Source organism: Schistocerca gregaria, chromosome 9 (assembly GCF_023897955.1).
Source record: "Schistocerca gregaria isolate iqSchGreg1 chromosome 9, iqSchGreg1.2, whole genome shotgun sequence".
Taxonomy (NCBI): Eukaryota; Metazoa; Arthropoda; class Insecta; order Orthoptera; family Acrididae; genus Schistocerca; species Schistocerca gregaria.
Genome location: NC_064928.1, coordinates 141,833,425 through 141,859,659, shown reverse-complemented (window position 1 = coordinate 141,859,659; position 26,235 = coordinate 141,833,425). Strand labels below are relative to the sequence as shown.

Genomic DNA, 26,235 nt, shown 5'->3' with positions numbered 1-26,235 from the left:
CACACATTAGTGCCTACGTGCCTACATGGTGCCAGCATGTATATGCATGTGTGTCAGAATGTGTGTCTGTTTGTGTACTCTAGCTCATCAAAGGATAGGTCCAAAAGCCAGCAAGTTTCTTATGAAATGCATTTAATATGCCTCTGAAAGATGTGTAATTATCTGTTTTATACATTATTCTAACTGTTTGATATGATTCGACAGCTGCCCACATTAGTAGCACACTGCTTCTTGCGAAGTGTGCAGGCACCAGTTTGAATGTGTTCATCAGATTAACAACAAGGGTCTGAGAGCCAGTCAGGTCGGATTTGATTTTTAGGCAATTTCCCATATCCAGGTAAGTGAATACAAGGCTGGTACCCACATCCACCTAAGTTACACAATTTGTAAACATTTCAAAGGGCTGGCAACATGAAGGGCATCTGGCCCCTTTACCACTAACACTGTCAAGTACAGTTTAACATGCCAATACCATGAAGACATGGGATAAGGCCAGGAAAAAGAGGAACTGTTTGTTTCTGTGGAATAAATACTCTATACACTTTAGGTGCATTACTCCACAAAATTATTCCATTACAGGAATGTTATGACAATGAAGGTAGGCAGGGGGGAAGAAGAAAAAGAAGTAAGAAGAAGAAGAAGAAGAAGAAGAAGAAGCTCCAGAAATAATTGTAGTGCCTTAATTGATCAGCACAACATATTACCAAATCATAACGCTTAACCTAAGGGTGCTACACAGTGGTAGGGTAACATGTGAACCACTGACACAAATTTACATACAAGGATATTACTTTAAAGCTGCTTATTATATTTGAAGATACAACCTTTACACAAGATACTGAACTGCTACAATATGAGAAATAAAGGAAAGACCACCACTCACCTATAGACTGATGTGTGGCATGTAGAAACATGCAATAGAAAACAGTATTCACCTTAATTTTTGAGCTCTTTCTCTATTACACCCATATACACCCACTACCACACAGAAATCCAAATGCACAGGATCAAGGATGCAGCAAAACTGTGCTACCAGTCTCGCAGTAGCTGCAGGTGTGTGCAATTGGCTGTCTGTGTGGTTGTGTATACTTTTACTAGAGAAAGAGAAAGAGCTTGAAAGTCAGTACAAATGTTGTTTTCAGTGGCATGTTTCTATGTGCCACGCATTTATCAGCTCTAGGTGAGTAGTTGCCTACTTATCTTTTATGTATTATTCCATCCAGGAATTTCATTGTTGTTATACTGTACAGTTATGCATGTTTCAGAGATGGCACACTTGCTTAACTGAACTATAATACAGAAAGGATTTCATCAATCTGGAGGGTTTTTTTTTCCATACACTTTCTGCAGAACTGAAAAACTTGTGAGATACATCCCAGATTTTCAAATTTATGCCTTTTAGCATACTTGTTTTATTTTGTACAGGATTTCCACATAGCCCTTCTCTGTAATATGTTATTCATTTTTATGTTCTACTGCAAATCTTTCTTTTAATTTTTCGAATTTCTGTTTCCAATTTTTATCACAATATTATGAGTTATGTAATGTAGTGACTCCTTTGGTTCAAATGGCTCCATACAAGCTGAGACACATAAAAAATATTGGTATCTATATAAATACGAATTTAAGTGTTAGTTTGTTCAAAATTTTGGGTCTCTGAATGTTCTTGACCAATTGTTTTGAAATTTTGCCACAATGTTGCATTCTAATAGAGATGTGTTTCTATGTATCTGTTTCTTCTACATAAAGAAATAATTTTTGAGATTTTTTTGTAACATTTCCCTATTATCAAATTTATAACAAATTTGGTATTATATATATATTAAAAAATAAGTGTATAAAAACATGTGCAATTTTCAAATCATTCACTCAAAAACTTCCAGAGATTTGCAATAATAAAAATTTACAGTACCTATATAAGTAAAAACCTAGATGTTTCTTACTTCAAAATCTCAAATCTCCATTGACCAGAAGCTGAATTTGCAATAACAATAAACCAAGCTCCAGGTCAGAGTGAGAGGGGATGAGGAGATGGTCAGATGAGTGGGAAGAAATGGAGACAGAGAACGGAAGGAAGGAAGGAAGGAAGGAGGGGCAGTTGGGTATACAAAATGGGAAGGAGGAGATGGGTGGGGAGAGGCGGTAGGAGTGGGTGGGAGGTGGGGGGGGTGGGAGGTGGGGTGGGGGGAGAAGAGGGTAGCAAGAGGAAATGGACAAAGAAAGGGGCAGCGGGAGAGGGGCAGAGACTGGGGAGAGAAGAAGATTAGGATGTATATCCAATTCCCACACACATTATAAAGGTGTGCTTTCTCTTTTCTTTCCTTTCCATTTAAGCAGATGTGAGCAACAGCAAAGTGTGAATGAGCACAGCTGGTATATTTATAAGAATTACTGGGTTTGTGTGTGTAGTTGACCATGCTGTCAAAATGACACACCGTCAGTCAATGATTTTTATGGCTGACACTACCCTAAGTTTCCCTATTGTCTGCTACAAAGGTTGTGCAGTGGTTACTGTTGCCACTGTGGAGACACCAATGTCTGAAGAGCATCACATTGTCATTGTCACCAGGACAGTTTCTTTTTCTTTTGGCTCAACTTATTTTTTTGAGGGAAAAGATTCAAGATTATTCTATATTTTTCTCAAGCTCTTATGCATATTTTTAAGTGTTAACAAATGTTTTCCAAACTTCTAGAGTATTCCTGAATGTTCTACAACCCAACTTGTATATGACCCGCACTGTATTGCCCAGCACTCTGGCAAAACTGGCTTAACAAGGGGTTGTGCAGAGGACTAGTGCACCTACTTCCAGACAGAAACATAAGAGAGAGCAAACATTTAAAACAAAAAAAGACTAATTCACTCAAATATTAAGTGAAACATTGTTTAAACCTCCTGATAAAATGTTGAACCAAGGCAAAAGTGTAAATTTCTCAACTGAAGTCCTGAATTTGCTTATTGTTCACAGTATGTACACATGAAACAGCTCCAAAACAAAATAATATAAGTAGACAATTAACAGTAAAGTAAAATGGCAAGTCTGTATTCACATCACCAATTCCACACATCTGAATTAATTTCAACTTCAAAAGGCTCCATTTTCTGATAAAAACTGCTTACTGTATGACTATCAAAAAAGTGCAAGGGCAAACATTCTAATGTTGTGGGGTGGATTTAAAAGAATCGTGTTTTTCACACACACTACTATATGCAGTTTGTTGGACAACCACAAAACATGTTCATCTTTGAACCCAAATACAAAACACCAAATTTACTTCCTAACAATCTATTTTGAGTATGTTAGTTGTTATGCAAATAGGCTGATTATTTTCGCTTTTCTCCCAATTCAGAAAACATATGGAAAAGAAAGAAGTGGCTACTTACAGCTAGTTAATAAATAAATATAGCTTGCATTCTTGGTCCTTGTAAAAATGGTTAAGAATTTAATAGATATGTATAAGCACATTTGCTGGAAAATGTAGTAGCTACATAATTCAGCATCCTAACTTTGTTCAAATTTTCTTTGATAAATTTTTAGTTCTTCTAGAAGAGTGAGCTTCTTTCTCTACACTGTGGTGCACAGGGCATTGAGGGTTATCTATTTCATGTATTTTGTGAACTGAGTTCTGTATGTCTGTGGCTGTGGACCTTTTGTCACAGTGGTATTGTCTAAATGCATTATTATGTTCCCAAAAGTGTTTTTGAAAACTCTTTTGGTCTGACTTGTATAACATGCACAACCATTCTCACGGGGAACTTTGACAACCACAGTTGTTTTTCTTTATCTATAGGTATCCTGGTACCACAGTTTGCCATATCCTTGAAGATTAACAGTTATATGGGAATTTGTGGAGTAGAATATGTGTGAATAAATGAATGAGTTGATTCTTACCATAAGAATTTCTGTTGGAATAGGAGTGCAGCTTCCAGAAACACCATGCTCACGAAACCATAGGAGTGTTTTCTGCACAGCATCCGCCCTTGACACTGAGGCAGTCATCATGCTCGATCAGTTCGCTGCCACAATAGCTGGAAGCAATAGCAGTTCATAATTATCAGACCATGCGCCTACCTTTACAGGATTTATCAACTCAGACAAAGATTTGACAATTTTTGAGCGGTATACACTCTTCAAAATTCTGTAGATAGCATGAATAAAATGCAGGGAACCATAGATTACACACAAACTGTGCAAAAACGAGACTGCAGTTATAAGAGTCAAAGAACATGAAAGGCAAACATTAATTGCAAAAGGAATAGGACAAGGTTTTAGTCCATCCATACATCGAGCAAGCTAGGAAGTAGACATTTGAAAAATAGATCAAAATTGTGGGAGAAGATAGAAAAACTTTGGGGTTTGGTGATACTATTGTAAACTGTCATTATTCAGTGGACTTAGAAGAGTAGCTGAGTGAAAGGAACAGTGTTGAAAAGAGAACTTTGGGGTTTGGTGATACTATTGTAAATTGTCATTAAGAGAACTTTGGGGTTTGGTGATACTATTGTAAATTGTCATTAATCAGTGGACTTAGAAGAGTAACTGAATGAAAGGGACACTGTTGAAAAGACGATACAAATGGACATCTACAAAAGTAGAATGAGAGTATTGGAGTTTATACCAATTAAATTAGATGATCTTAGTCAACTACATTATGAAACATGAGACACAAAAAGTTGTAGATGGGTTTTGCTGTTTGCACAGCAAAAGAATTGACAATGGCAAAACTAAAGAGGATATAACAACAATGGCACATGACTTACGGGTGGTACTCCATATTGACCATATGACCATAAGGCAAGAACTCATGATGCAAACGGCTCTGAGCACTAGGGGACTTAACATCTGGGGTCATAAGTCTCCTAGAACTTTGAACTACTTAAACCTAACTAACCTAAGGACATAACACACATCCATTCCCGAGGCAGGATTTGGACCTGTGCCCGTAGCAGTAGCATGGTTCCAGACTGTAGTGCCTAGAACCGATCGGCCACAACGGCCGGCCTCATGATGCAGTAGCCCACTGTAATCTAACAAAACGGTGAGAAGAACGTACACATGTGATCAAAATTACCAAATTTTTTTTCAGTCTTGGCTTCTTCAGTAGTCCCATTGGGATGGTTGAGCCTTGGTTTCAATGCTGTGCTTGTTTTGTTACCTGTTATAAACTTCTTTAGAAATTCTGGATCATTGTTGACTTCATTCAGCAATTCCTCAGCGATGTCTACACAACACTGTTTTCGGTCAAATTTCAACAGTATCACAACAAACTTAGCTGCTACATGTTTCGTGCTCAAAAAATCCAAAAATATTGCTTGCCATGAGCCAGAGGATAGGTCCACATCACCAGCAACCTCTCAGATGATGAATTGGGGATTTTCCAGTACCATTTCCTTTACTTCTTCCACAGTATCTTGATAACGTGCTAGGGCATCCAGGGTGGCCACCATCTTTACGGTCTCCTTGACCCTCTATGTTGTAAAGCTGCATGTCCTCGGGAAAAATTACGGCTGTAGTTTCCCCTTGCTTTCAGCCATTCGCAGTACCAGCACAGCAAGGCCGTTTTGGTTAATGTTGCAAGGCCAGATCAGTCAATCATCCAGACTGTTGCCCCTGCAACTACTGAAAAGGCTGCTGCCCCTCTTCAGGAACCACATGTTTGTCTGACCTCTCAACAGATACCCCTCCGTTATGGTTGCACCTATGGTATGGCCATCTGTTCGCTGAGGCACGCAAGCCTCCCCACCAATGGCAAGGTCCATGGTTTGACCCTCTATAACATATTTATACTCATAGGAAACCCTTGTGTTACTCATACTCATTTTTCAAGGAGAATTTAATGCAAATTCTTTGATCCATTTTCTTTCAAAACTAAGGGTTTGTCAAGCACCTGAAAACATGTACAACCTTTTCCACTGTCAACAACTAATTAAATATTCAAAACAACTGAAAATGCAAGCATACGATAGGAACATATGTACCAACAAGACAAAAAATATTGAAAATCAGATGTGTAAAGCCCGTAAAATTAAAAAATTCTCATTACTTTCTTATCACAACTTGTCCAAGTCTCTAAATACCCAGAGATAAAAACCATGCACAAATGACTTAAATTTGGTAGCCTAATCAGTTCTATTTAGCAGTATTACTATCTGTTCTACTTCATAAATGAGTTAATATGGTCTGTGCTGTAATTATTAGACTTGAAAGCAAGTTTAAAAATACAGTTAATAACTGTATGCTTCACATAAATCAGTTTTTCATATTACAGTGCTTTGGAAGTTACTTAAGGAAGCAATAGTTTTATAGCTCACCAATTGTTTATAGATCCTGTGGGTCTGCACAGTCTGTGAGTGAGAGGAGACAGCTACCGTTGGGGCACTGGATGTAATCCTGAAACATGAGTCAGTTTAAAACTTAAACAGAATCTTTTTTTCCCAAACGTTGACATTATAACATAATTTAGCATAAGAATGTGACTGTTTCCCTTTTCTATATGAAACTACTCTAAGGAGTTCACAAAAATAAAGTAATCTGTGTTTTGGTTAGAAGCTACACTGAAGTAGCAAAGGAACTGGTTTAGGTATGCATATTCAAATACAGAGATATGTAAACTGGCAGAATACAGCGCTGCTGATGGCAACGTCTATATAAGATGACAAGTGTCTGACACAGTTGTTAGATTGGTTAGTGCTGCTACAATGGCAGCTTATCAATATTTAAGTGAATGCAAATGTGGTGTTATAGTCAGTGCAGGAGCAATGGGACACAGCACCTCTGAGGTAGCGAAGAAGTGGGGATTTCCCTGTACAACCATTTCACGAATGTACCATGAAAATCAGAAATCAGGTAAAATGTAAGATCTTTAACATAACTACAGACGGAAAAAGATCCTGCAAAAATGGGACCAACAATGACTGCTGAGGATCAGTCAACATGACAGAAGTGCAACACTTCTGCAAATTGCTGCATATTTCACTGCTGGGCCATCAACAAGTGTCAGCACATGAATCATTCAATGAAACATCATTGATATGGGCTTTCAGAGCCGTAGGCTCACTCGTGTACCATTGATGACTGCATGACACAAAGGTTTACGCCTTGCCTGGGCCTGCCATCACCGACACTGGACTGAAAACATGTTGCCTGGTCAAAGAGGCTCATTTCACATTGTATTGAGTGAATGGGTGTGTATGGGTATGGAGACAATCTTGCGAATCCGTAGACCTTACAAATCAGAAGGGGACTGTTAAAGCTGGTGGAAGCTCTGTAATGGTGTGGGACACGTGCAGTTGGAGTGATATGGGACTCCTGATACATCTAGATACAACTGTAACAGGTGACAGGTGCATAAGTATCCTGTCTGATCACCTACATCCATTCGTGTCCATTTTGCATTCCGACAGACTTGAGCAATTCCGGCTGGACAATGTGACACCCCACACATCCAGAATTGCTACAGAGTGGCTCCAGGAATACTTTTCTGAGTTTAAACACTTCTGCTGGCCACCAAACCCCCCAGACATGAACATTATTGAGCATATCTGGGAAGTCTTGCAATATGCTGTTCAGAAGAGATCTCCACCCCCTTGTACTCTTAACAGCTTTGTGGACAGCCCTGCAGGATTTATGGTGTCAATTCCCTCCAGCACAACTTCAGACATTAGTCAGGTCCATGCCACATCGTGAAGCAGCACCTCTTTGTGCTCTCAGGTGCCCTGCACCATATTAGGCAGGTGTAACAGTCTCCTTGGCTCTTCGGTGTAGATATCACTATAGTTCAACACATACCCATAACCCATTTTGCTGTGTCTGTACTAGTATGTAAACTAGCTGGGCAGGCTTAACTTATTTCACTTCGTCTTGCTGTATTTTTTCATGGAGGGTTCAGTGACTGACTGAAATGATGTCATTTTGACTGGGTTACAAACTGAATTCAAAAGGGCATCAAAAAGAATTAGCTATTGTGTGGCTAAAGGAATCCCACTTAGCACTGGTCTTAATTCATTTATGGAAACCACAGTAAATATAATAAGGATAATCTAGAACAGTTTCAAATCCAAACATGGGTCCTGTGTTTGACTAAAGGTTTACTTTCTTTATTTAAGGCAGACTGTTATCAAAATGACAGATCAGGTGTAAAGGGAACAACTCACAAAATAGTAGGAGAGAGAGAGAGAGAGAGAGAGAGAGAGAGAGAGAGAGAGATAGAATATTCCAGCTCATTAAAGGATATGTCTGAAAGCTAGTTCAGTTTTGTCGATGAATCAATGGTCCTATTATCAGGTGCATTGTCTCCTTTACTCATAAATTATTTATATTCTGCTAGCACTTACTTCACTGAAATACCAAATAAGAATGTGGCATCTTCTGCACTGATAAATTACAGTTTAATGCAGAATTTCAGTCTTACTCTCTTTTCATCAAAAATTGCCTTCAGGCAGGTAGTAATGGCTTTGGGAATGTATTTGTTTTTCTGACTGTAGCAGACTAAAGACACTTTATGGTAGAGAATAAAAATTATTGATCTATATCTACATCTACACACCTACCAAGCAAACGATTGTGAAATGCAATGCAAATACCACATATTACGATTTTTTTACCATTCCAATCACGCAAGGAGCATAGGAAGAATGAGTGCTTAAATTACTCTGTGCATGATGTAATTAGTCTAATTTTCTTTTCATGTTTCTTACTGGATTTATATGTAAGGAGCTGAAAACAAATACCTAGATTTTTCAATTCATGTTGGTTCTTGAAATTTTGTAAGGAGGCTCTGGTGGGATAGTTTGTGCCTGTCTGCAAGAGTCTCCCAACTCAAGTTGTTCAGCATTTGTGTGACACTCAGCCATCAGTCAGACAAATCCATGACTGTCATCCCCTTTGAAGACTGACTGCATTTCCCAGTACACTGACAATGAACTGAAGAGTCATCTGTTTTATGTATGACTATGCCTATGTCATTCCATTTATATCTCTAAAAAATGTTACACGCAAGATTTTTAATAATATTCCAATGCGACACATTCTGGTCATTGGATAGTACTTCTTTGTTTTGTGAAGTGGACAATTTTACATTTCTGAACATGTAAAGCAAGTAACCAATTTTAGTATCCCTTTGAACACTTAGCCAGATCTGACTAAATATTCGCACATCTTTTTATGAACAGTGTGTCATTGTTAGCACCTGTGGTCTAGGGGTGGCATCCTTGATTTTAATCACAATGTCCTCAGCTTCAGGTCTGAACGCTGTCACTGCTTAGATTTGAATTTAAAAAATCATCGGTAATGGTAGCTGAAGATTTCCGGCATAATAAGTCATCTTAGTTCTGCCAACGATCTTAACAAAGGGGGCAGAGGAGAAGACAGAGGTTCAGGGGACCCTTGTGCACTTGAGGCGGGAAACTGCCCCTAGTGGGCAACAGTGATCAATGGCCTGAGGATGCAGGAGACAATGGAAACCACTACATTAAAGTCACATAATATGTATCCACAGGACATGTAGCCTGTAACTGAAAAGCATCAGTGGAACAGAAGAGAAGTAAAAAGACTGTGGGTGAATTAGTGAAACAGAGGGCTGTTTAGTGATGGAGTGGGAAGAAAGAAGGGGATAGGTAGGTGAAGAACAGTGACTAATGAAGGTTGAGGCCAGGAGGGCTATGGAAATGTATGATATATTGTAGGTAGATTTCCACCTGTGCAACTGAGAAAAGCTGGTATTGGTAGGAAGGATCCAGATGCCACAGGCTATGAAGCACTCATTGAAATGAAGAATGTTGTGTTGCACAGCATGCTCAGCAGCAGGGTGGTACAGCTATTTCTTGGCCACAGGCTGTTGATGGCCAGTCATGTGGATAGACTGCATGTTGGTTGTCATGCCCATGTAGAATGAAGTACAGTGTTTGCAGCTTAGCTTGTAGAGCACATGATTGGTTTTACAGATATCCCTGCCTTTGATGGGACAGATGTTGCCTGCGACCGGACTTGAGTACGCGGTGGTGGGAAAATGTATGGGGCAGGTCTTCCACCTAGGTCTGTTACAGGGATATGAATATGAACCACGAGACAAAAGGTTGGTAGCGGGGGTCGAGTAGGAACAGATGAGGTTATTGGGTAGGTTTGTTGGCTGGCAGACTGTAGGAGGGGTGGGAAGGATAGTGAAGCAGACATTCCTCATTTCAGGGCATGACGAGATGTAGTTGAGACTCTGGCACAGAATGTGATTCAGTTGCTCCAGTCCTGGGTGGCACTGAGTCATGACGAAAATGCTCCTTTGTGGCCAGACTATGTAACTTTGGGATGTGGTGGGTGACTGGAGAGATAAGGCACGCAAAATCTGTTTCTGTTCAAGGTTTGGGTAATTTCAGTCTGTGAAGACCTCAGTGAGACCCTGGTACGTTTTGAGAGGGACTGCTTGTCACTACAGATGTAGTCATCATGGGTGGCTACGTTTTATAGAAGGTACTTCTTGATATGGATTGGGTAGCAGCTGTCAAAGGACAGGTGTTGCTAGTGGTGGATAAGTTCGATATGAACGGAGGTACTTATGTAATCATCTTCGAATTGGAGGTCAACATCAAGGGTGGTGGCTTGTCAAGGACGACCAGGTGAAGTGATTGGGGGAGAAGCTGTGCCTGTCTGCAACTCAACATCCCCAGTATGTGCTGAGTAGCAATCTAGCCTTTTCACAATATTGCCAATATGTACTGATAGGATTACTGCAGTTATTACAGTAATGAAAACACTAGGATGAAAACAAAAAAATGAGAAATCTGCATCCAAACTCTCACTCCATGGCAGGAGTATGGTTGTATGGGATGATGGGATGGGAGATGGGGAATATAACTGTGCCAACAAGTGGCACAATGTGTGTTAATATGGTAATGGTAAAAAACACAAACTTGCTGGAGGGGTGAGGGGGAGTGGGGGGAGTGTGAGGGAGAAAGAAAAAAAAGAAGAAGGTGAAACGGGGTGGAAGGGGATTCATTGGTACATTTTTGTTGCCTAACTGTCACAAGATTGCCCGTCTCCTCTCTGCCACATTCCACACTGCTTGTACAGAGAGAGAGAGAGAGAGAGAGAGAGAGAGAGAGAGAGAGAGAGTGAGAGAGAGAGAGAGAGAGAGAGAGAGAGAGAGGCACTAAAACTACAAGAAAAGTGAGAAGCTGAGAAGTAATGGACATTTCTAGGCCTTAAATTCACACAATTGCTGCCCAATGTTTATCAGTAGATGAGTGGCTGTCTGTCCTCATTTTTTGCTTGATGCTAAATCTAGTACCTCCCGCCGCAGAAGCTGAACACGCGCCAGAACAAATGGACGTGGTCAGCCCATAGAGGGCTCGGCGTCCGCGGTGGCTCTTCCACGCTGCGGCTCTCACGCAGCGAGGGAGCCACCGCTACACCACATGCAGACCGTGGCCAATAGCCACTCCCTCCGGTTTGGTATATAGGGACCCGCTCTGCCCTAGTCCAGTCAGTCTGGTACTCGCTCTGGTACTCGTTTTGGTCATTGATCGTTGCTCGTTGTTGACATTTGCCTAGCTCTGGTTCCGAGTGGATTTACTGTTGGTGTTTGGTGTTGTGGTTTCTACAAGCCTCTGTTGTTTGTCTCTTCCTTGTTGTGTCGCTCGTAGTTGGTTGTTGTCAGTCTGTCATCCGACTCGTCCTTGTGTTTACCCGGTGGTGAGTGCTCCACTGCCGGTGGCTTCCCCGCCTGGCAGCTCCGATCCACAGCCCCAGGCATTCCCGCAGTTGGTTTTGGCTACTACACTAAAATCTTAATTACATTTCACAAAACCCTCATCAACAATGGACTTCGTGAAGCTGGGGTGGCTTGCATGCCTTACTGAAACACATGAGCCATACTTAAGGTGCAACCACACTGGAGGGGTATCTGTGCAGAGGGCAGTCTAATCTGTGGTCCCTCAAGAGGAGCAGCAGCATTTTCAGTAGTTGCTGGAGTAACAGTCCGCATAACTGATTGCTCTGGCCTTGTCACACTAGCCAACATTGCTTTGCTGTGTTGGTACTGTGAACAGCTGAAAGCAAGGGCAAACTACAGCTATTATATTTCAAAATGATATGCAGCTCTACTGAATGGCTTAATGATGATGACATCCTCTTTGGTAAAACAGTCTCTAATTCACAGCTCTCGAAGTCATCAGGAAAGACAAATACGGAAGTCTACAGGTCAGATCATGGAATAGTAGATTCCTTAATGTGTAGGTAGGTGCAAGAAATGAGAAATGAGTTGTTTGAAGTGAGATAGAATTAGTGAAGTGCAATAGCATAAAAGACAAGCCTTCTAGTCAACTGAAAGAGGTTTGTAAAAACAAAATCAAATAGGTGTAATGCACAAGATGGTCTAATAATGAACAAGAAAACTGGACTCCAGATGAGCGACTATGAATAGCATAGTGAAAAATTACAGTAGCCAACATATACATAAAGCCAGCACTCACTGTAATATAATGTAACTGGATAGATAAAAAAAATCTATTTACCCAGCGGCAGCAGGAGAACACACACATAAAAGAATGTTATACTTGTGCAAGCTTTTGGAGCCAATGGCTCCTTCTTCTGGCAGAAGGGTTGAATGAGAAGAAAGAGGGGTGAAGGGAAAGGGCTGGACAAGCTTATGAAAAGGGGTGGATTTCAAAACAGTCACGCAGAACTGCACGCCAGGGACGACTTATTGGATGGGATGAGAAGGAAAGATGATTGTTGGAGACTGCAATGGACAAGATTTGAAAACCTGAGAGCATAAAGGAGGAAGAAAGGGTTAATATGCAAGACAGAAATTACAGCTAAAATATTGTGCATGAGATTATAAGAGTGAAAAGCAAAGTGCATTGTACATAACAGAGGTGGGAGGGAGACGGCGAAAAATAGGCAGGTCAGAAAATTACAATGGAGTGAAGAGAAGAGCAGTCACTCTGAAGAAATGCTGAGATGGAAGAAATTAACATAAATTAAGGTCAGGTGGTGGCAAGAACCAAAGATATGTTGTGGTGCTAGTCCCCACCTGTGGAGTTCTGAGGAACTGGTGTCTGGGAAAGGAATCTAGCTGGCACGTGTGGTGAAACAGGCACTGAGGCCATGACTGTCATGTTGTAGAGTGCACTCTGCAACAGGATATTATACCCTTTGCCTACGTGATTCATTCTAAGTAATAACTTGGTGGTATCATACAGATGTAAAAGGCCAAACAGTGTTTACACCTGGTATTTGACATGTCATTTCACATATGTCTTTCTGTTTGATAGTATATGTTTTGCCAATTACAGGGCTTGTATAGGTGGTTGGAGGAGTCACTGGCTCTGAAAGCTTGCATAATTATAATCTCCTTTTATGTGTGTGTTTTCCTGCCAGCACTTGATGAGTAGAGTTTTTTACCTATCCAATTACATTATATTGTCAAAAATTGATTATTTTCATTGCAATGCTCTCTACGGTAGTACAAGATTATGTGCCTGTTAGCACCAAATATGAAGAAATCTAAAAGAAGTCTGACAAGATAAAAAAAATTATTCAGATTGTTAATTGAGAAAATAATTTAATTATGTATAGTCCATTATATTTCAGGCATGCAGCCATGCAAATAAAATTTCTTCCACTGAATTTAATTATGGTGGAGGACTGGATAGTGGAGAAAATGAGAGAATGCAAAATCTCAGGACAATACTGATTACAAAGTAATGAAAGGGACAGCCATCTAGCAGAATTTTGTACAAAGCAAAATTGAACTATTGCACCTGATTTAAGAAACATGAAAGGTACATGTGAAATAGTCCTGGAGACACTGCAACATTTCAGATAGGCGATATTATTGCATCCCCCAGGTAGTCAATTCCTCTGCACACCAGGAAGGCCGTGCAGTCAGCTGCCCTGCTGGTAGAACATGAGTAAATTGCTCTCATAAACACCAAGATACGTTCCTCGTATGGCTTGGGCTGTTACCTCGGTGTTACATGTCACCTCTATAGCGTCTGGGGGCGCCAACCCCACCTACGGGCAGCGTTCCTGTTGGCAGGGCACTAATTTGCTACACCAATTCACGTGCCCTCATACTGCCATGTACTGTCCCCGACTATTTAGATCACTTCCAGACCGTGCCAAGTCAGTTATGCCCTACACCTCAAGTTGGCAGTACTGGCAGCTCCATCTGGCCATGTGAGCAATTCAGTCTCAAGTGTTACAAGTCGACAGTGCTGGAAGCTTTGTGTCAGCACTCCACAGGGGCAGAGTCCAGTGCATCTCAGTAAGCACTGGCTGTAAGTCAGCCATCACATGCTGGTAGTAGTGGCCCACTAACATCCCAGGACTTCATGCCACTACCTGCCAAGTCTCTGAGGTTTGTCATGTAGGCATGTCACAGATGTTACAAGGGAGGCATTTATGTTGTATTTAGTTGTGTGGGTATTCATCCAAAGACATCATAACTGAGTTTCGATTTTGTTAATGAACAGTTATTCTTATAAAGTGTCTTTGATCATTCCTCAGTATGAATTATTTGTGAATGGCGATGAGATCAAAAGTCTTTTCAGTGTTATTCATCCAAAGACATCATAACTGAGTTTTGATTTTGTTAATGAACAGTTATTCTTATAAAGTGTCTTTGATCATTCCTCAGTATGAGTTATTTGTGAATGGCGATGAGATCAAAAGTCTTTTCAGTGTTATTATCTGCCAATCTTCATTGGCAAGACATCTGTCTCTCCCGCGCGGGACATGTGTATCTGACCTCGTTTTCTCTCCTCTCATCTACAATACATCAGTGACGATGAGTGTATGTGCACATGTATTAAAGTATGATGTTTCTGTTGTCTTCTCTACTCCCACCTGTCATACTTCTATGGCAATAAGGTAAAGTACAGTCTGTCATTATCGCCTCTCAAAGGTTCGTGTTGCAGCATTCTTTCTTTATCTGGTTTCAGAGTATTTTTTGTGTATTGGATTGTTTGCCAGAGCAGCTTATGTTTTGACATTGTTCATAGCATGCTAATTTGTGTTGCTGAGATAGTATTTTTTTGTCCACCTGTTCTGTTCCCCCCAGTCAGAGGGCAGTCTTTTTCACATTCATGATTCTTCCACCTGGGAACATTTTAATGTCAGATGCAGTCCTTTCTGCATAGTTCACATAATTAGCATATGTACCAGTGTGAATTCTGATGCCCGACGCTAGTCTACATTGTTTTCATTTTTGAAGAGTTAAAGTTTCTCAATTGCTGGAGGTGCTCTCACACACAGTTTATGATTACAAGTGCATCATAATGTCTGGCTCATTGTCAGAGCTGTTAGTATCTAAAGTTGTTCACTGGCAGAACCAGCAAACTCAGAAGTTGTTAAAGAATGTAACTCAGCTCACTCAGGTTTTGGCTACACCACTACCACATCTACACTACCTTTTAGAGTGTTTGACAGGCAGAAAGAAGACTGAGACCGGTACTGTGAACAGCTGGAGTTGCATTTCACGGCTTACGGCATCAAAGTTATGCAACACAATGCTCGTTTTCTGGCCAGCACAGTTACAGGAATTTTTTGTATTTGTTGTCAGTTTTTCCCTGATTCACACGTGGAGAACTAGACTATGATTTATTGGTGGAATGGTTAAATGTACATTTTCATCATGTCAGTCACCTCTGGGTGAGCAATATGCGTGCCACATCCTTATGTAATGTGTTCAGTCTTTTTCATAATGTACAAGTGAGTTTGTTCAAAAACAGAGTCCAAACAGGGCGTCAATAAGTCATGTGCATGGCAAGCTGGGCTCCTTCAGTCAGGTTATTAAGAATGTTGATGTTGTGCCATATGGCACTCCACGTATAGTTCTCAGAGTTCTATGGCAGCAATACCACTACTCTCGACCCAGCCCACGACTGTGACGGCATCAGCAACTGACTCTCTTATCACCAGGGGCACTCCTGTCAGCACTGTCCCTGCCGTGGTCGACCCTTGTGTTGTTGCCAAGCCTGTCTGCAGTGGTCTGGATGTCACTGGCCCTGTCCTATCGGGCCCTCTCGTTGTCACCAAGTCTGTCTGCAATGACATCCATCTTTTCATTTGTCTGTTCACTGTTGAGCCTGTCCTGACAGACTCCTGCATCATTGCCAACCCTGTTCCAGCCAGACCTGTCGATGCTGATGCCAGCTGTTTCATCAGATTGTTCAATGCTGGCCCTGCCACGGCCAGTCCTCTTGCTGCTGCTGCCATTGTGGCCAGGCCAGTCATTCCCGATAGTGTCGATGCAGCCGCTCTGGTTCTTGTTGTTGCCAGACCAACCACCTGTTTCACTGTTCACGCTGGCACCACCGATTCCACTGTGTGTTGCGCCAGGTCCCGGAATACGCCTTCTTACAAGTTTTGCCGCAAGCCCCACCAACGCCATACCCTTCCCCGTCACTGCCTGCAGTGGAGAGAAGTCACCATTTCCCTAAATGGCCATGGCATGTGTGGTGTCACTGCCAGACACCACACTTGCTAGGTGGTAGCCTTTAAATTGACCGCAGTCCGTTAGTATACGTTAGACCCGCGTGTCGCCACTATCAGTGATTGCAGACTGAGCGCCGCCATACGGCAGGTCTAGTCTAGAGAGACTCTCTAACACTCGCCCCAGTTGTACAGCCGACCTTGCTAGCGATGGTTCACTGTCTACAGATGCAGAGACGACAGTTTAGCATAACCTTCAGCTACGTCATTTGCAACGACCTAGCAAGGCGCCATATTCTTCAAGAATGTATTCTGAACAGATAATATTGTGAATCATGTACCATCAAGAGTGATGTTCCTCATTAATGGATTAAGGTTAAGTATGAAACTAATTATGTCCGCTTTCTGAATTCTCATTCCTTGTCATGTTCCAGACCTCACGTCAGTATAGTTCTTCCCTCTTCACGCCAGCCTGCGTGCGCTAAAACGCGTGCATTTCAGTCTCCTCTAGTAACGTGGTGTTGGCTTGTTTTGTTGGGATCATTTCTTGTGTCAATTACTGGTTTATCTCAGTAGTTTCATGTGCCTGGTACTGAGCTTTTGCAAAGTTTCCACACTATTCTCACAAGTTCCACACAGCACGTTCAGCAGTTCTGCTAGTTGTCTCTTGCTTTCTTATTCAGTGGGTATGTACTTTCCAATATTCTTATATACACATAGCGTTTTTGGTCCAGTTGTGTGTGCAAGGAATGCACGGTTCTGATATTGTATTTCTTTGGTTGATTCCCAAACACATATTTTCTTTTTGCTGACTGTGTTGTTGATGGTTCCAGTTTCCCGGATAGTCAGTGCTGGTGGTAAATGGCCTTCCCCATTAATATGCCGTATCTCTGAGGTGATAGAACCATTTTTTAAAGGGGGAGGGACATCATATCCACCTAGTGGTTATTTTCTCTGCACTCCGGGCAGATTGTGTGGGCAGCTGCCCTGCCAGTCAGACACGGGCTTCATCAACACTGAGATATTGACTTGTATGGAATTACACATTGCCTCACGTGTCTGATGGTGCCACTCTTCCTGACTGGTAGCATGCCTATCACAGGAGAGAGTGATGTTGGGAGGACACTATTTTGCTACATTAGGTCACGTGCCCTCACAACGTCACACGGATATCTGCCCACGTGATTATTTAGGACATTGCTAGACAATGCGAAGTCTAGTAATGCTCTATGCCTCAAGTCAGCAGTACCAGCAGTTCTGTACAGCCACATCAGCAGTTCATCTGAGTGCCGTCAGTTGGAAGTACCAGTCATTTTGTCCCAGCACTCCACTTCGGCAGACCTGGCCCAGTTCGTCCTGGTCTTCACCTGTCACAAGCCACCAGCACAGGCCCAGTAATGCCTCAGGACTTCATTAGAGAGATTAGATTAGATTATTTTTTTGCTCCATAGATCCGTGCTGAGGAGATTCTCATGGATGTGGAACATGTCAATTTTTTTTTCTTTCCAAAAAGCTGAATAACAATACTAATAGTATGAATATATACAACCATAATTTGTTTCTATTAAAAAATTCGTCAATGGAGTAGAAGGACTTGGCCACTAGTAAGTCTTTCAGGCTCCTGTTAAACTGATCTTTATTTGTAACTAAATTTTTTATGTTTGCTGGCAAATTATTGAAGATGAGTGTTCCTGAGTAGTGGACCCCTTTTTGAACTAAAGTAAGTGCTTTTAAGTCCTTGTGCAGATCATTTTTGTTCCAGGTATTGTATGTATGAGCTGAGCTGTTTGTTGGAAAAAAGAGATATATTATTTAGGACATATTTCATTAAAGAGTAAATATACTGAGAGACAGTAGTTAGTATACCCAGTTCTTTGAAGAGGTTTCTACAGGACGTCTGTGAATTTACTTCACAAATAATACATATTACACACTTTTGGACTCTGAAAGCTTTTGTTTGACTTGAAGAGTTACCTCAAAATATTATACCATATGACATTATGGAATGAAAGTAGGCAAAGTATGCAAGCTTTTTCATTTTTATGTCGCCTATGTCTGCTAACAGTCGAATTGCAAATACAGATTTGTTAAGGCATTTCTGCAATTCTGTGGTGTGTTCCTCCCAACTGAATTTATTATCAAGTTGTAATCACAGGAATTTAAGACTGTCAACCTCTTCTATCTGCTCTTCTTCATACTTTATGCTGGGTGGAAGCTGCTTACAGGTTCTGAATTGCATGTAGTGAGTCTTTCCGAAGTTTAATGTCAGTGAGTTGGCTTTAAACCATTTATTAATATCCATGAAAATATCATTAGCAGATCTTTCTAGAACTACACTCAACATACTATTTATTGCAATACTTGTGTCATCTGCAAACAAAATGAACTCAGCTTCTGGCAGTGTAAACTGATGAGAGATCATTAATGTACACAAGTAAAGGCAATGGCCCTAAGATGGATCCTTGTGAGACACCACATGTAATTTCTTCTCATTCTGATGATGACTGATGACTTAATTCACTAGTCCCTTGGACTGACACCCTTTGTTTCCTGTTAGCAATGTATGACTTGAACCATTTTGCACCACTGCCCGTGACACCATAGAATTATAATTTATTTAAAAGGATGTTGTGGTTCACACGATCAAATGCCTTTGACAAATCACAGAAAATACCTGCTGCTTGTAACTTGTTATTTAATGAATTAAGTACATTTTAACTGTAGGTGTAAATACCCTTCTTGATATCAGAACCTTTCAGAAATCTTGATAATATGTTATTTGTGGTCAGATGGTTGAAAAGCTGCCAGTACATTACTTTTTCTAAAATTTTTGAGAAGGCTGGCAAAAGTGAAATCGGTCTGTAGTTTGATGGTATCTCTTTATCCCATTTCTTGAATAGAGGCTTAACATCTGCATATTTTAGTCAGGCAGGAAATGTCACTGTTATAACTGACTGGTTACACAAGTAACTTAGAATTGTACTAGACTCACAAGAACATGCCTTAATTAACTCTGTTGATATTTCATCATAACCACTAGAATTCTTTGTTTCTAAAGATTTTATTATGGAAGTTATTTCTTTTGGTAAAGTGAGTGACATATTCATGTACCTGAAGCTATTTGTAAAGGTTAGTTTCAGATATTCAAGGGCATTATTTACTGATCCTGACAATCTCATGCTGCCGTCTACCACAACTCTTGAATTATATAGGCACATCACAGACAACATCATAGGTCCGATATTTCTGTTCTATGTAATTGTGTGGAATTCATCCAAAGACACTATAATGGAGTATTGGTTTTGTAAATAAAAAGTTACTCTTTTGAAATGTCTTCGATCAGTCCTCAGTACAAGCCCAACATGATGGTAAGATAGAGAATTCAAATTTCAAAACATTTCCAGAGGTAAATGTAGCCTGTGACCACAGCTTAGTGGTTATGAGTGAAAGAATAAAACTAAAAAAACTGCACATGGTAGGAAACTAAGGAGATGGTACCTGGATACATTGAAAGAAATACTGGTTGCTGAGAGTTTCAGAAGGAGCATTATGTCAATATGTTAGAAGATGAATGGGCTAGTTTTAGAGCTGAAATTGTTATTGCAGCACATGATTAAATAAGTAAAACAACAAATCCAAGTGGAAATCCTTGGGTAACACACAAGAACATTCATGGATGTGAAAGAGTCAAAATATACATTAACAATAGACAAGGAAATCATAAAAAAGAAATTATGAAAATCCAGCAACTCAAGCAGATAAAAGAGAATAAAAAGTAGCATTAAATGACAAGACAGGAATGGCTGGAAAGAATGCACAGCTGTGGAAGCATGCATGACTACTGGTAAGATAGGTGGTGTCTAAAATAAAATTAAAGAAAGGTTTTGAGAAAGGGGAAGCAGCTGTAAGAATGTCAACAGGTGAGGTGAGAAACTAGTGCTACATACACAAGGGTAGGATCGAAGGGATTACAGGAAAGATATATATGAAGGAAACAAACTTGAAGACATTGTTGCGGAAAGGAAGGAACATTTAGACAAAGATGAGTAAGAAACAATTTGAAACAAAGAACCAGAGTACGAGATATCTCTCAGAATTACTGAAATCCTTGGTATAACATATTATGACAAAGTATTCCATCTGGTGTTTAAGATAATTTAGAAAGGTGAAATATCCTCAGACTTCCAATTCCAAACAGAATGTTTATGGATATTACTGAGCATTAGTTCAACAAGTCATGGTTGTAAAATGCTAACATTAATTATTTACAGAATGAAGGACTCAAATTTGGAAATGAGACACTAAAAGTAGTAGATGAGCTTTACTATTTGAGGAGCAAAATAACAGATGATGGCTGAAGCAGAGTGTGTATTAAAAGCATTTCACAAAAAGAGAAATTTGTAAACACATGCAATATATCCAGAATGAGATTTTCACTCTGCAGCGGAGTGTGCGCTGATATGAAACTTCCTGGCAGATTAAAACTGTGTGCCCGACCGAGACTCGAACACGGGATCTTTGCCTTTCGCGGGCAAGTGCTCTACCATCTGAGCCACCGAAGCACGACTCACGCCCGGTACTCACAGCTTTACTTCTGCCAATACCTCGTCTCCTACCTTTCAGACTTTACAGACGCTCTCCTGCGGACCTTGCAGAACTAGCACTCCTGAAAGAAAGAATATTGCGGAGACATGGCTTAGCCACAGCCTGCGGGATGTTTCCAGAATGAGATTTTCACTCTGCAGTGGAGTGTGTGCTGATATGAAACTGTTTTAATCTGCCAGGAAGTTTCATATCAGCGCACACTCTGCTACAGAGTGAAAATCTCATTCTGGAAGCATCCCCCAGGCTGTGGCTAAGCCATGTCTCCGCAATATCCTTTCTTTCAGGAGTGCTAGTTCTGCAAGGTTCGCAGGAGAGCTTCTGTAAAGTTTGGAAGGTAGGAGACGAGGTACTGGCAGAAGTAAAGCTGTGAGTACCGGGCGTGAGTCGTGCTTCGGTGGCTAAGATGGTAGAGCACTTGCCCGCGAAAGGCAAAGGTCCCGAGTTCGAGTCTCGGTCGGGCACACAGTTTTAATCTGCCAGGAAGTTTCACATGCAATATAAATTTCAGTGTTGGGAAATTTCTTCAGAAGGTATCTGTTGGGAATGTAGCCTCAAACTTGTAAAGAAATGAAATATGGACTATCTACAGTTCAGGCAAGAAGAGAATAAAAGTTTTTGAAATGTGGTGCTACTGAAGAATGCTAAAGATTATGTGGGTGGATCAAATAGCTCATGAGGAGGAACTGGATTGAATTGGGGATAAAAAAGAGGTACACCACAACTTCATTAAAAGAAAGTATCAATTGATAGAACACAGTCTGCAGCATCATGAAATTATATTCATAGGTGATGAGAGGGGGTGAGGGAGAAAAACTATAGTAAAGAGAGACTATGGCCTGAATACAGCAAGGAGGTTCAAATGGGTGTAGGCTGTAATAGTAATGCAAAGATGAAAAGGCTTGACGAGGATAGACTAGCATGGAGAGATGTACTCATTCATCGTGTTCCACGTATCTTATCAGGAAAGAGAACATTCAGTGTGGAAGAGTCAAAGTACACATTAACAATAGACAAGGAAATCATAAAAATGTAACCTGGATACAGTATTAACAATGCTGTTCATGTTTATGTTATGTGAATATACTTGAGCAAATTAGAAAGAAAGCTACAACATGGAATATAGTTCATCTACATCTACATCTACATGGATAATCTGCAAATCACACTTAAGTACCTGGCAGAGGGTTCTCAAAACGACCTTCACATTAATTCTCTATTATTCCATTCTTGAACAATGCATGGAAAAAAATGAACACCTACCCCTTTGTGTGCGAGCTCTGATTTCCCTTATTTTATTATGATGATCATTTCTCCCTATGTAGGTCAGCATCAACAAAATATTTTTGCACATGAAGCAGAAAGTTGGTGATTGAAATCTCATGACAAAATTCTGCTGGAACAAAAAATGATGTATTAATGGTGTCTATCCCAAATCCTGTATTATGTCCATGACTCTCTGCCTTATCTCGTCATAATACAAAACATGCTGCTCTTCCTTGAACTTTCTTGATATACTTTATTAATCCTATCTGGTAAGGATCCCATACCATGTAGCAGTACTTCTAAAGAGGATGGACAAGCATAGTGTAGGCAGTCACTTCAGTAGATCTGTTGCCTTTTTTATGTGTTCTGTCAATAAAATGCAGTCTTTGGTTTATCTTCCCCACTACATTTTATGTGTGTTCTTTCCAGTTTAAAGTGTTCATAATTGTGTTTAGTTCAATTTACAGCCTTTAGATTAGACTGATTTATCCTGTAACTGAAGTTTAATGGATTCCTTTTAGTACTCTTGTGCATGACGTCACATTTTTCATTATTTAATCAAGTACCAATTTTTTCACCATTCTGATATCTTTCCTAAATTGTTTTGATATTCTTATGAGTTTGCTAGTCCATAATTGACAGCACCATCAGAAAACAACCTAAGATGGCTGCTCAGATTGTCTCCTAGCGTTATAGGCCCTCTGCTGTTCCTTATCTATATAGATAAGGAACAGCAGAGGGCCTGTAACGCTATCTCAGGGAATGCCAGAAATCACTTCTGTTTTACTCTATGGCTTTCCATCACTTACTAAGAACTGTGATCTCCCTGACAGGAAATCATGAATCTAGTAACATAACTGAGACAATATTCCATAAGCAAGCAATTTCAACATAAGCCTTTTGGAAACCTAGAAATATGGAATCAATTTGAGATCCGTTGTCAATTGCACTCAACACTTTGTGTGTGTAAAGAGTTAGTTGGGTTTCACAAGAATGATGTTTTCTATATCTGTGTTGACTGTGTGTCAATAGACCATTCAGTTTGAGGTAATTCATAATGTTTGAACACAATATATGTTCCAAAATTGTGCAGCATATTGATGATAATGATACAAGCCTGTAATTTATTATGTTACTCCTACTACCTTTCTTTAATATTGGTGTGACCTGTGCAACTTTCCAGTCTTTGGGTACGGACTTTCATCAAGCAAGTGGTTGTATACGATTGTTAAGTATGGAGCTATTTCATCGCCATACTCTGAAAGAAGCCTAAATGGTAAACAGTCTGGACCAAAACACTTGCTTTTATTAAGTGATTTAAGTTGCTTCACTACTGCAACTCTGTCTACTTCTAAGTTACTCATATTGGCAGCCATTCTCAATTTGAATTCCTAAATATTTACTTTGTCTTCTTCAGTGAAGGAATTCTGAAAGGCCGTATTTAGTAACTCTGCTTTTGCAGCACTGTCATTGACAGTATTTCCATTGCTATTGCGCAGAGAAGGCACTGACATGTGTTGCTGCTAACATACTTTACATACGACCAGAATCTGTTTGGATTTTCTGCCAGGTTTCAAGATAAATTCTCACTGTGGAAACTGTTATAAGCATATCACTTTGGTGTCTGTGCTAAATTTCAAGTTGATGTGGTATCACCAATGTCTGCACCATGATTCCTGCTGCCAGGCACCCGCAGTCACACACCACACAGCTGGTGGCCAGCTGTCTCCTGTTCACATGCATGCTGCCCAGCCGGACAGTGCAGGCATGGCCCCCATGCATAGTTGCCTCCACAGTACTGTAGCAAAACTGGCTGGCATACGCTCGTGAAATAGTTATGCATCAATGCTGCACCAATTATGTTTGCTTCGTCAAAGCAGACTCACTGACGGCAGGCAAGTTCGAGCACCACTGGAGATCTGTAAGTGCACTCGACACCACAATCCAGCAGTCTCAGTTCGAACTGCACTATCATTGCTGCATCCGTGTTTCACCACTCAGATTGACCTCGTCTTGACTTCTACTCTGGATTTGTCCACAGACTTTGTTACACACAGTCCCAGTTGCAGCACTCAGCTCAGCCACCAAAGTTATGTACATTTTTCTTCTATCTTTGCCTGTGGAGAAATGAGCTGTGTTGCTTACTTGTGCCTTCTATTACTTGTTGTGCCTCCATTCATGGATACAACAAATTAGAGGTAACAGAGACTAGTTCTTGTACTGCTTTCAGTTCCCTCAAACTGTGGTACTTCCACGTGTACAAGTATATAGCCAAAGTGTAAGTGCCACATGCTTAATTTCCATTTCTGTTTCTTATAGCCTCCAATGGGGGAGGGGGGGGGGGGGGGGTGCTTTCATACATTCCTTTTGGCTTCAGAAATGGATGGCATTTTAAGTTTACGGGGAGCTCCTTTATAATTATCTTACTTTTGTGCATCTCATCATAACTTGCAGCTTATTCTTCTTCAACATGTCTAGTGTCTAGCATGAGGAATCTCTATTGTTAGACAACCTTCTTCATTTTCAGTCAGTGCAATTCACAAACTGATGGACACAGTGGAACCGCTGTTCGAGGACCAACGACTCCCACAGCTAGCCCTGGTTTGACATGTCACTGAGGCTGATGACAGTGACAGCAGACACCAATCAGCCTCAATGTCCCACAAATTCAGAAATGCCACAAACTAGTGGGTCAAATACAAACTGCAGCTGTTTCAACACTTTGTGCCCTGCAAAATTTTGGGTCATATCCCAAAATCACATTTTTTTTTCCTTGGGTTAGTCTAGATATCTTGTACATTTGCATCAAGCTTTTTATCCCCTAGTCAGCCTGAATCAGTTCCTTTCCCAGACGTCATTGCAGCTCTAGATAAGTATTTTGATTACCAGGTGTCAATTGCCACTGAGCATTATAAGTTCACTTGAATGAAGTACCAACATACCCTATCCTGTAGGCAGAGGCTCACAGAGTTATGAGAGATGACTCGCACCTGCAAATCTGATTATACCTGCGGTCAGTCAAACACGGGTGCAATGTTCAAGGGATGTTATAGTTCAAAATATTACTGATTCGAGACTTAGGATACACGTCCTCAGACAGTTGACGATGACATTCATATAATCGAGGTGCAGGAATTGTTTGACACCGCAGAGCTGGAAATGTAACCCCCTACGGTAGTTGCTCTCAACACCTGTCAGTCTTTTCAGCACAGGGCCACATGTCCTACAGGGCACCACTACAACCTACGGCCCACTCCCAAAAGCCACGTACTGGCGGCAAATTACATTCCTACCCTAAGAGCTACATCTGTCATGATAAAGACACTTTTCGCTTTTACCAAACCAATTAAATCTTTTTTAAAAAAGATTCTAACTATATCAGAGAAGGAAAGTTGCCACTCACCGCATAGTGGAGATTTTGAGTTGCGATAGGAACAATAAAAAAAATTCACACAATTATAGATTTCAGACCCCCCCGCCACACACACACACACACACACACACACACACACACACACACACACACACACACACACATATCTGCAGTCTCAGAGAACTGAAACCACACTGCGAGCAGCAGCACCAGTGCATGACGGGAGTGGTGAGATTGGGTGGGGGTAAGGAGGAGGCTGGGGTGGGGAGGGATAGTATGGTGGGAGTGGCAGACAGTGAAGTGTTGCAGTTTAGATGGAGGGCAGGAGAGAAGGTGCAGAGGGGGGGGGGGGGGGGGTGAGTAGCAGAAAGGAGAGAAATAAAAAGAAATTAAAAGACTGGGTGTGGCAATGAAATGATGGCTGTGTAGAGCTGGAATGGGAACAGGGAGGGGGCTGAATGGGTGAAGACTGTGACTACTGGCTGTATTTCTGAATCTAATGAAGATTTCTAAATCTAATGTAGACTGGCAATGGGAAGGAAAGTGTTTCTGAAGAAGAAAAATATG

The 26,235-nt window shown here is 40.8% G+C and overlaps 1 protein-coding gene across 2 annotated transcripts in view; it reads right to left on the bottom strand.

Moving 5' to 3' along the window:
• Positions 1–26,235, bottom strand: part of LOC126291710 (uncharacterized) — a 327,921-nt gene that overhangs the window by 245,288 nt on the left and 56,398 nt on the right. For both annotated transcript variants that reach the window (XM_049985366.1, XM_049985367.1), the window contains exons 2-3: positions 6,311–6,389; positions 3,891–4,027 (exon numbers count right to left, since the gene is read on the bottom strand). In XM_049985366.1, coding sequence (XP_049841323.1) covers positions 3,891–4,001 — 111 coding nt within the window. In that variant the 5' untranslated portion in view covers positions 4,002–4,027; positions 6,311–6,389. The remainder of the gene's footprint in view (positions 1–3,890; positions 4,028–6,310; positions 6,390–26,235) is intronic.